The sequence below is a fragment of the Sipha flava genome, unplaced genomic scaffold, assembly GCF_003268045.1.
Source record: "Sipha flava isolate LNK unplaced genomic scaffold, YSA_version1 568_pilon_pilon, whole genome shotgun sequence".
NCBI lineage: Eukaryota > Metazoa > Arthropoda > Insecta > Hemiptera > Aphididae > Sipha > Sipha flava.
In genome coordinates this window covers 222,378-234,411 of record NW_020273549.1, presented here as the reverse complement: position 1 = coordinate 234,411, position 12,034 = coordinate 222,378, and the positions used below count along the sequence as shown (strand labels likewise).

At 38.8% G+C, this 12,034-nt stretch overlaps 1 protein-coding gene across 1 annotated transcript; it reads left to right on the top strand.

Moving 5' to 3' along the window:
* Positions 1-1,074: 1,074 nt before the first annotated feature.
* LOC112691153 lies at positions 1,075-2,200 on the top strand. Its single transcript, XM_025565305.1, has 3 exons — positions 1,075-1,215; positions 1,351-1,659; positions 1,730-2,200. The coding sequence occupies exons 1-3, from the start codon at positions 1,075-1,077 to the stop codon at positions 2,198-2,200; spliced, it is 921 nt and encodes a 306-aa protein (XP_025421090.1).
* The last annotated feature ends 9,834 nt before the right edge of the window (positions 2,201-12,034 follow it).

The window sequence follows — 12,034 nt, the reverse complement described above, 5'->3', positions numbered from 1 at the left end:
ACTGATACGTTTTATAAAATACAATTGTTCGGTAATTGCTCAAATCTACAATCAGTCTTAATAAGAGTGAACCCGTTTGTTTCATAATATTATTATTATGCTAATACAAGTCAATACGCTCGGCTGACACCGAGCACGTTATTATATTTTTAAATCGACTTTTATCTAAAGACCCGTCCAGGTTAATGTTGACCGCTAGATTTTAATTTTCTAAAAATTGGCCCTCTAGTAACTTTGAGTTGCCCATCACTAATATATGCAATTACAACTAAAACGTTATCGCATGAAGTCAAATACTAAATATCATATACTTTAGGGTAAAATTAAAATAAGTTATATTATAAATTAATATAGATACGTTATTAACTCTAACAGTTAGGTCTTTAGATTAGCCTCAATTGGTAAGTATGATTTGACACTTTTTTGACTATTTGTTTGGTTTACTTATGACCGATTTCTTATTGTTCTCTAATTTTTCTTAAGTACGATTCTCAAACACATATTGTCGTGTGTAATTTGACAAATTGTTTGCATTAATGTTTTCGTTTGGTTTACTATACGTTTGGAATATTTCCAAATAAGTAAAAACTTTCTCCAATGACGCCGATGTCTGTTTCATAAGATATTTGTGTAAAAATAATATCTGAATATAACTACAATAAAGGGCAAGTAAATAGAGTTATAACAGTCTTTTACACAAATTCCAAATGTCTATAACTTGTTCATCCAGTACCGGTATACCGCTGTTCACCACGAAATCATCCACCTCAATTAGACACTGCATCCGCAATACGTAGGGATCGGTACTGCTTAATTTCTCCGAAATGGGATTATCGTAACTCGTACATTTTTTTCACACGTTCGTCAATTTTCAAATTAAAATTTTTTATTTTTAATCGATAACATATAGGAATATTAAAAACAGTAAAAAAATATACTAGCCAAACGTAGTTTAGAATATAATTATTACTATTATTATTGTCATGAGTTACCGGTACACAATAGACAATTATAACAACAGTGCAACTATCAGTTCGACTGCTGAATTTGAACGTTTCGCTTTGCAGCCGTAACATGTTTACATTAGTTAAACTTTCGTACATCGTGTGCGACGAGGATGAGAAATTATTTTACGACGATCTGAAAACGATGCCAATCGAGCAACATACTGAGCACATACCACTGAGCTACATCCAGAACCCAACCGATGAGACGGTCAACGAGTCAATGAATAATAATAATGCTGAATATAATTCGAATAAAATAAGTCGAATAAATAAAATAAAAAAATACGTACCGAACATATGAATGAAAAAGTAAAACAATCAATAATTGAAATTCGAAAACAATATACCGTTACACGGTCACTTGAGATGCATACAGTTCGCTGAGATGTGCCATTTCCAGTGGACCGTCGACGTGTGCGAGCAAGTGGCGCACAACGGGTACCTGGAGTGCTTGGTGTACGCACACCGTCAGGGATGCCCGTGGTCGGAGCAAACGTGCGAGAACGCCGCCACGAACGATCAGCTGGAGTGTCTGGCGTACGCGCACCGGAACGGTTGCCCGCTGGACGAAACCGTGAGCGAGCTGGCCGCGACCATCGGCCACCTGGAGGCGCTGAGGTACGCGCACGAGAACGGCGTCCCGTGGAACGCGGTCACTTGTCGCGACACCGCTTACCGCGGTCTACTGGACTCTTTACGGTACCGTGGGACGCGGCCACGAGCGAGGCGGCAGCCACGCGGAGTGTCTGCAATACGCGCACCACAACGGGTGTCCGTGGGACGAGAGAACGTGCAGCGCCGCCGCGACCAACGGCCAAGCCGCGTGCCTGAAGTACGCGGTGGACAACGGTTGTGCGTGGGACGCGGATATATGCCGCGACACCGCTGCCCTCGGGCGCCTGGAGTGTTTGCGATACGCGCACGAGCACGGGTGCCCGTGGGACGCGTACATGTGCAATAGCACCGCGGACAACGGGCACGTGGAATGCCTCGTGTACGCACAGGACAACGGTTACGCGTGGGCCACGGCCCCGTGCCCGACGGCCGCCCAGAAGGAGCGCATCGAGCGCGCTCGAAGCGCGTCCGCGACGAAGTCTTTTCGTGATGACGCGCCTGTTGCAAGGGTTGTTTCATTCAAAAATTCGAGATCGATTGCTCCTGTGTGCCGGGGACGTTCCCGACGTAACGTTTAAATCGAATTTCGATCAGCTATTATGTTTTATTCGTGTTGCACCACTCAATTTTTACTGATGACAACACATTTATGTATATATTTATTTATTTATTTGTTAACGAGCTAGTAAAATACAGAGACGAAAGAAAAAACCTTAACGCGCATTACTTTTTACGTTTTCCTACCAACACGTATCCTACCTACTGTTCGATTTTATAGTATGAAACGCAGATATTTTATAGAGCAGGTATGGGCAACTGGCGCCCCGCGAGCCTTTTTATCCGGCCCGTTCTATATTTTAAAATTGCATCATACAATTTTAAAGTTTATTGTTAATACTCTAATTTATCGATGTAATAATTGTTATCTGGTATTAAACATCGTTAAATGTCTAAATTTCGTAAGTATAAGTATAGCTTTCAACCATAGCTGTTTGTACTAAACTATTTAACAATATCAGTTTCTTCGTATCATTCGTATCGTGCTGTCGTGTGTGTTAAATTTATTATTTCCGTGTACATAAAATTAAAATTCATATTGATAATATGATAATAACATGAATGAAAATATATTATTTAAAAAAAAAAAAAAAAATTGTAAGTTTACGGTATAAAATTTAAATAAAATAGAAAATATTTTTTGTTTAATATTTATAGTTTAATGTTGTACCGTCCGTCGGACTAGTTTATACAGTGGTTTGGATAAACGCAGATATATGGAAATAGTTAAACATTTTAAAGTTATGATCAATATATGTTTATTTCAGTGCACTGGTCTTCGGTCCCGTGTACCGTCGGCCCATCGACCCCTTCGTGAGTAAAACGTTTAACGTTTAACGCACCGCGTGACGGAACGATTCTCGTCGTTTTAAACGATCGAAAGAAAGAGGAAAAAAAAATGAACCCACCGCGGTGACATTTGGTTAATCAGTTATGTGGTACACGATAAATTTACGTGTACACGATATTATTTTACCGTATTCCAGGGTGTCCGTTCTCCCCACGTAAAGATCCCGCACACACCGCAGTCCATCGTATCGTCGGGACGGCGAACATCACACGCGGATCGATGACATTAACTCGATCTGTTGTCGGCGGGCAGGGGAACAATAAAAATAATAAAAAAGAAAGAAGAAAAGGTGCCGAAAATCGAATTTCACCGACGACGTCCAAAACGACTCGTTCGCCGCACACACGCACTAGCTGACATTTACTCATTACATTATGTTGTACGCGTACCACACTCATGCGAGTGTATGCGGAATGCGTGTGACCGTAGTATACGGGTAATAAAACGTGGCGGCGTCCAAACCCTTCGGCGGGACGGCCTGTGAGCAGGGACCACCGGCCGGGGTGAAAAATCTCCGAAAAATCTCAATCGGCTTGCACGCACATAGGTGCCGCGCCCAGGTCGCGCGGAACCGATTGACTTTAAATGGCAGCCATTGTTCGCGCGTCACGAAAACTCGCCATCGCACTCCCGTCTCCGACACGCTATTTATTTTTATTATTATTTTCATTATTTTCATTATTATTATATCATCGAGATTTCCGAGAACGTCGTATCCTGCTCAGCTCCACCCAGTTCATCCTTCTCCTGTGCACTACGCGCGTAAATAAAATAATAATATTTTCCCCTCTGCCACCGGTCGCGCGCGTACGCGTCGACGACGTCTCACTGCGCGCACGCACAATTTACACCACGAGAAATATACCTACCTGTCAACATGGTCTTGGACCGTTTACGTATCGCACCCGGTCATTTCGAATGAAGCGGTGTCGAGTTTATGGGCGCGTACGGTATGCGACAGGTGGTGAACACCGTTCGCTACGCGTTCAATGGATGGTACCGGCTCACTGGTGTTGAGCGTACCTTTCGCGAGTGCGTTTTCCACTTTAGGGAAAAAACTTGATTTCAAATGTTTTTCGTTGCGATAAGTGCCCCTATTGTTCCCCGTGCCCGTTTCGGCGATTATATACGTTTACGTCGCGTGTGATTACGTGCCACGGGTATGACGACACATCGTTGACCCCCCCTCCATACACCGCGAACGAGATTTCTTCAGGTTTTCACACCGGTACGGACTTTATTCGTAGGTTAGACATATCTTAAGAGTTTTGATTAAATTTAATTTTACCGTCGGTGTATGAACGAGTGATAACTTCAAAAATGGTAGTAATGAAGAGCGCATACGCGTGAACTGGGAGGGGGCAAGGGGGGCAATTTCCCTCTAGAATAAATTAGAAGAGACAGTGATATTTAACATACCTTGTTTTAAAATGAGTACAAAACAGCTGGTTATAGCTATTACTATAACATTTTTTTTTTTAAATCTTAATTTTAAATTTTCGCTAATCTAACATAATGTTAGAAAATTAATAATTTTATATAATAATATGCAAGTAGTAAAGCGGCGTTTAGCCTAGGACAACCTTTTTGTTAGATATATAATTATATTTTTGACCCCCCCCCCCAATAAATTTCCAAGTTACGCCTATGGAAGAGCGTACCGATAAATTCGATATGGATAATTCATGTTAGTGAATAAATTATTGTTTTTATCAAACTATATGTGATACAATGTGAAAATACAACGAGAAACTTGAAAAACATATTACACATTTAATTTTATACGTACTCAACAAACATTTACGAACGCGCTGCAATGCATTAATATATTGTCTTGCATTTTCAGCACATCAATGACGTTATTCTCGTGTGGATTTGAAGTAAAATCCTCGAGTAATCGCGTTTAACATTTATAGAATTCGTAACTTTTTCAATCCATACAAGAGGTATGCTCAACAAAAAAAATTGAATATTATTGGAGATATAATTATAAAATAAATTAAACATGATTTACAGTATTTTAATCAGGGCCGAATTTAGGACGGAGGGGCACTGGCTACAACTGCCCCGGGTGCCAGTTTTTTGGGAGCACCAAAATTTTGTGGTCGGAAATCTGCTCACTTGTGAATTATTGAACTTTTAAAATTATTATTTTTTTTTTTGTTTTTAATAACAGTATCATAAATTAATGTTAATGTATTTAATTTATTAATATATATTATTAGTGTATTTATAGCAATATAGCTATCAGCGATCCACAATATTGTTAATATACCAAATATTACTTCTCAAATTTATTGTGATAATGTCAATGAACATTAGTTATTTATAATCAGGGCTCGGAAGTTCTAGCAAATGCATATTTTTCTTGGTTCATCCTAGAACATCCAAAGTAAGATACAAATATTTTTCACGCTACTTGAATAACATAACAAAATTTAATTTTCCTATTTTTTGCATATTTACGGGTTTTATTGCTATTTTGCTAATTTAGGGTTTATATTGATATTTTTGGGTATATTTTCATATAATACAGGAAATAATCATATTTTGTTGATAATAATTGTATTTACTTGGTTATATTAAAATGTTTAAATTATTGGAAATAAATAGACCTCATCAAGTATTATTGACTGAAGTATGTATTTATCGACAATTTATTATATTAATAGTTACTGCGTCATTGTTATTCCCTTATTATATCATTGCATTAGATTATCAAACATTTAATAATCCGGGATAATTTCCAATGTAAATATATTAAATAATTTATTAATAAGTACACTTTTACAAATACATTTAATTAATTTAACAATTTTGTTAACAGTTTTATTCAACTAGTCCAAACTGTGTCTACGAATTAAAAAATTTGTTAAATTACATTTTTTTCTAATAAATTTATAATTTTTTCAAGTTAAATGCATATTTTTTTATTTTTCGTGCTATTTATAGCGCAAATTTTAGAGCTTTTAAGTGCATATTTTAGAGCTAAAAAGTAATATTTTTAGTGCTACAATTTCCGAGCCCTGTTTATAATAATACCACATAATATATCATAATATATTAAATCTATTGCGATAATATGGCGTATTATGTTATCGATTGCGGTGGCATGCCAACTACATAAAAATAACATTGATTTTAGAATATCTAAAAGGTTCATCTATCTCCTATATTTTCCGTGGGTAGGCCCCTTAGAGGGGAGCAATTTTTTTTTTGCGCCGGCATGCAAAATATCTAAATAAGGCACTGATTTTAATATACAATCGAAGAAGTTCATAATTCAAACCCGTCATTGACGGTACATATTAAAAGTCAGACATTTTATATAAAACCGCGATTTGGCGATGGAAATTTTTATGGAACAATGCGCATGTATATCAAGTATTGCTTCAAAGTCAGTAAAAGTGCTACGGAGACATTTGACCAGATAAAGTTAATTGTAATACGACAGAAAAACTCAAGGCTATTAATTCGGAAGAAATACAAAGATGTTTTCAAAAGTAACGAGGTGGTCGGAAGCGCTGTACAAAAGCTAAAGAGGACACTGTTCCCGAAGGTGATTCGTTTAAACAGTCTGTAACTTATAAATGAAACGTACAAAAAAATTTCGTTTGGTTATTTATTGAACACATCTAGTACGAACGCCGTTGTCTCCTACGGTATATGGTAGTAATAGACTTGGAATCAGTATGACGTGAAAAAGTGTGTGAGACACGCGAACGTTCATTTCAGCTGCATGCCCCGACAAGAGTTTTCCGCTAGAGCTGGTGCGAATAAAACGTCGGTCGAATAACAAAGGGGAAATTAACAGCGAAAAGAAAAAGGGAAAAAATGGTACACCTAACGACACGTATAGAGAAATTTCGAAAAAAAAAATACCACATTCGCCGCGTACAATATATAGTACGCGTCGGGCATGATACACCACGTCGGGGGTAGGTACGGCTCGGCAAACGAACGCGCGCGCGGTACCCGGTTACGCGTCAAACAACGCGTTCCCGGAGTCGTCATAAGTTCATCGGGGCATGTGACACATGTCAACGGCGGTGAATGGGACGGGACGCGATGATACGTTCTGGAGTTAATTTCACGACGTCTCCGAGGGCGGTTGTCTGTCGCCTTTTCCGCGGGCGGCGGCCAGCACCATTATTGTCGTGAAGAGACGTTTGTGCCGGGGAAAAAAACAACACTAACAACAACGATAATAATAATAATAATAATAATCTAAAAATATTCCACTTGTTAACCGGGCTGTGCGCGTCTTTTGTCGCACGCGAACAACACGATAGAACAATTTAAAGGGGAAAAAGTGAATTTTTTTTTTTTTGCTTACAAACATTTTTCCTTCCCTTTGTCTCCCACTCTGTCCCACTCGCTCTATCTCCCCGTCTTACTTACTTTAGGCTCGTAGCGTATTTCCTCTCGTGCGTCCGTCGCGGAACGACTGCTACTACGCAGCACCTCTTTGCCTGCCATCGACATCTACTCGTATACACCGTACAGTTGGACCAATCATTATTTTGAGTAGCATCTTCACTGGAGTACTGGACACTGTTGTTTTGTACTTCGGCGCGTACGCGTCCTAGTGTAGCGTGTAACTTTATACATGTATGTGTGTGTGCGCGAACAGTCTTGACACGGTCGTTAGCGAAAACGAGTCTTTTCCTCGTCCGTTCCAGTCCAACGAGTTTTATTAGTTATTATTATTATTATTATTATTATTATTATTGTTGCAGATGACGTCTGTACGTACGTGTGTGCGTGTGTGTTTGCGGCCTCGATGCAGATCGGTCTGGCGAATATAATTGGGTGCGAAATGTGCGACGTCTAGTCCTTTGCGAAGCTATTACGCAGGACTTGTACACACACACACACACACACACACACACACACACACACAAAGTGTGCGAACACTCTGTTATACTTATTCAATACGTATAGAAGAGGCACGTGCTTTTGTTGTTTCAGGCACGTTCCGAACGGGGCTACTGCTGCGTACGCTCGGATGACATGATAATATAGCTTCGCCCGAGAGATTTATTAATTTGATTCGCCGCAATACGTATAACCCGTGGTTGAGTTATCTCTCCGCGGTCAGACGTGATCTATCGCCGTCGCGTCGATCGGAAACAGCGGTTCGTGACGTTTGCTCGGAACGATTTTTCGATAGTATTATTTGTCCGCGGCGCGCGCGTTACAACGACGACCGAGAATCGATCAAAACAACCGTGATACGATAGGCATCGCATTTCCTGGACTTGTGTCGTGCAAAACGCGCGAGTCGAAATGACTATGGTTTGACAGCGGGTATCAATGTTCATAAGATAATGCGGTCTTATTCGGTTTCCGTCGCGCGCACATAATCATCGTATTATACCGCAGCGTTCCGACGGTTTTCGAAATATTTTCCCCGTCGACGAGTACCAACGTGGAACGTTTTTTCGAATCGGAAACATAATCTCGCAGCACAGTCCTACGTGTGTTTCGACTTGATCAACGTGTACGATTAGTTCAAGTGGTGAGCGCAACGGTCGACAATATGTTATCGTCCGTCGGGCTATGTTGTAGTAGTGTTTCCCAAAGTGTGTACGCCGCGAAAACTTGAACTTTTTCGTTTTAAAAGGTTAGCAAATAAACAATGTTTGTCCAGAGCACGCCGCGCGAATCACAACAGCTAATTGTACCGCGAGTATAAAGAAAAAGTTTGAGATTCCTTACCTACGTGTTGAAAATACGTCTTTTATAATGTAAAACGGACGTGGAAAAATTAAAACCTTACGTAAATAAATATTTAACAATTACTGTTATCGGAATAGATCGTTATTATAATTTTCGTCTAACAGTTCGCATAAAAACATTGTAATTATTGTTTGCGTATTGTTATTTATTTCGACGACACGGCCTCCTCCTAATGACATTGTTTGTTATAATATAATTTTGAGTATTTCTCCGATACGAAATCGAAATAATAATTATTATTCGCAACCATTTGTTCACTCGGAATGAATGAACTAATAGTTCATTACGAACATCTTGACGAGTCTTGAGTATGCACTTCAGATGGAATATGCATCATGTATTAACCAACGTTATTGTGGACGACAGAGAAAACTCTGTTCTATTATTTTGTCGTTAAAATATTGTTCAACATAATTTATGAATGTATTTTAAAACGGTCAATATCTTATTACATATTTAGAACTAATCGATTCAGACTTAAAGTTAGATTTTTTGTGCCTATTTAAGAGAAATACAAAAAACGTTTTTATAATAGTAATTTTATTGATTTAACGTTCATAGTATGGCAAAATATGATAGTTTTTAAATAAATAAATAAAAATTGTTTTTTTTTGCATTTTATCCAAACTACTAAACAGTTAATAGTTAATGCCTTAATTTTCTTGCGGGAATTAGTTCTAGAATTGATTGTTTTTATTACGCAACAAATGTCACCAATGGGTTACCGATTTTTGTTGTTACCGTCCAACAATAGATAAGAGTAGCATATTACATTTATTTTCAAAAACGATTGTTTTCACTTCCTTTTTAATTACAAATGCATTGTTGCGCTGTTGGTGAGAAAATCCCTCGTGTCCGTCGAACGACGTGCGCACGTGTTTTTGCTTATTCAGGGCACATCTTGTTCTATATTTATTCTTTAGTCAAATCTTGTTAGATAAATAATATATCGCGTTACATTGTTACGCGTTGTAATTGAAAATTCGTCAACCCTTCCAATGCTATTGTCACGTGCGTTGTTGTTTGTCAACCGCAGTACGGGTGATGCGGTCTCGTACATTATTACGAGGTCGGTTAACGGCGACGGACCGTAACCAATTTACAGTATTAAATTAAAATAAACGAAATTCCACGGAATTCAAAGGCAAACGTCAACTTTTGACCACCCAAGCCGACAAAGGGACAGGCCCCGGTGGCTACCGGTCGCCGGTCGCCGGTATCCACGTTATACCTGTACACGGTCGTATTATGCGTTCGGGGGTGTTCGTCGCGGTCGCTCCTGTGGCACAAGTACAGTGTCCGGCCGTTGACTGCGCGTCTTTGTGCATCGATTCGATCGCCTACTCGTCCGACACGTTTCATAAGTTATTATGTAACGCGTAGAACGGCCTTTCGTACGACAACAGAAGTAGACACGTGGGGCATGCCGTACGTCAATGTTATACTACGGAATGATGATAACAACATGTAATTCTGTAATACACGTGTACGGCCTGTATTATACAAATGCATGTAATGCATTGTATTATACAAATGATGCATGTAGATTCCGCCCAAAATGAACTACTGGTAAAACATGTGAATTCCGCTTAAAATGTACTGCAGGTCAATTCCGCCCGAAAAAACTGATAATTAATAAACACATATATTATTTATTTTTTTTTTTTTTTTTTGTCAAAACATCAAAATAATGAGCTACGTTTTTCACATAATCATCTACAGATATTTCATTATTTTTATATTTTCTAATTGTATTTTGCGTGTATAAATATTTTTCTTTTTTTGATGTTGAATTCTTACATTTATGTAATTCCTTTATAATATTTATTTTCATGTAATTTTCTAATCGAATTTGTTAAAGTTTGTCTAAAAATATAAAAATACGATTAGAACTAAAACTTTATTAAAATGGGGATAAAACGACTCGCAAGCATTAGTCGTTCTGTTCAAATCTGCTGTAGCAGCAGCCCATCATATATTTGGAAGAAAAAAAATAATGTACGTTTCGTGAGATGCGATTGAAAAACGGCGGCGTGCGACAAAATGAAAGTAATTATTATTATTATCATCATTACATCGTCGTGAGTTCCGGTGCATCCGGTCCGTGTTCGTGCGTCGTGTAGGGGTCGATCTCGCCATTCGGGTCCGTTACGGGTAAACACTGCCCCGGGGCCCAGTGAGTACGTGCGTATTCCATAGAATGATCGTACAATACGAAGTCGCGCGAGATGGAAAAAAAAGAGCCCACACAGCTGTGCAAAACACACACGCCTCGATCGACTCGTATGCACGCCGTAACGATTCAGATCAATCATACATGCGGAAATCTCTTTATTTCGCGTCGATCGCGTTTAGCTGTAAACGCGTGGTGTACGGTGTGCCACCGGTGGGGGTCGACGGCGTCTCCACGGGAACTTGATTTTTTACGCTGAAATCGTGGAAAAATCGCCATCGCCAGTTTTTTTATTTTTATTTTTTCTCTCGTTTTTATTCTGAACCGAACGGAAAATAAATCAACAATAGCCGCCAGTTTTGCCCCGGGCGATAATTCGCCGCGCGCGATCGGTTCGTACAATGTTATATCAACGAATTACCGGCGATTCTTTTTATCCGCAGCTGGTTTTCCGTCGTGTCCTCGCGCTAACGATCCGTTTATTCGAAACCGCATGACTCCAAGTCGTTTTAGCAGCGTCAGGTTTCGAGAACAAAAAATTAACTCGAAACGATCCGTGTGAGAATGTTTCCGTCGCGCGACGCACTCGTCCGTGTTAAACGGTTGTATATTATTACACGTTTATAACGCGTGAGTAACACTTTAAGGGCTGTTAGACATAATACTTCATATACTTCAAAGTATAGTTATTTTTATTTTAACTTTCGAGGAGCATAGCATTAAATCATCGGAGGGGTGGATTGGGTTTTTTTTATCCGTGTCTTACGTTTGAAAAAGTTAAGGAACAGAACCTCGTATGATCTCGAATCACTCATTGTTACAGTGTTATTCGAGTGTAAATTACAAATAGCCCGAATTAATTGGGAGAACTCGAGTTACGTCCCGTAGAAAAGGTATACACAAATTACGTCCCAAAAAAATTATGTATTTTAATTAAGAGTTTTTAAACAACTAACAAAAATAAATAAATAAATAAATAATAATAATAATGTTAATTCAAACGTTCCATCTACATATACTGTTTTAATTTTAATTAAAATTCTAAATTTGATTTACATGTAAACATTATTATACCATTAATAGAATCAT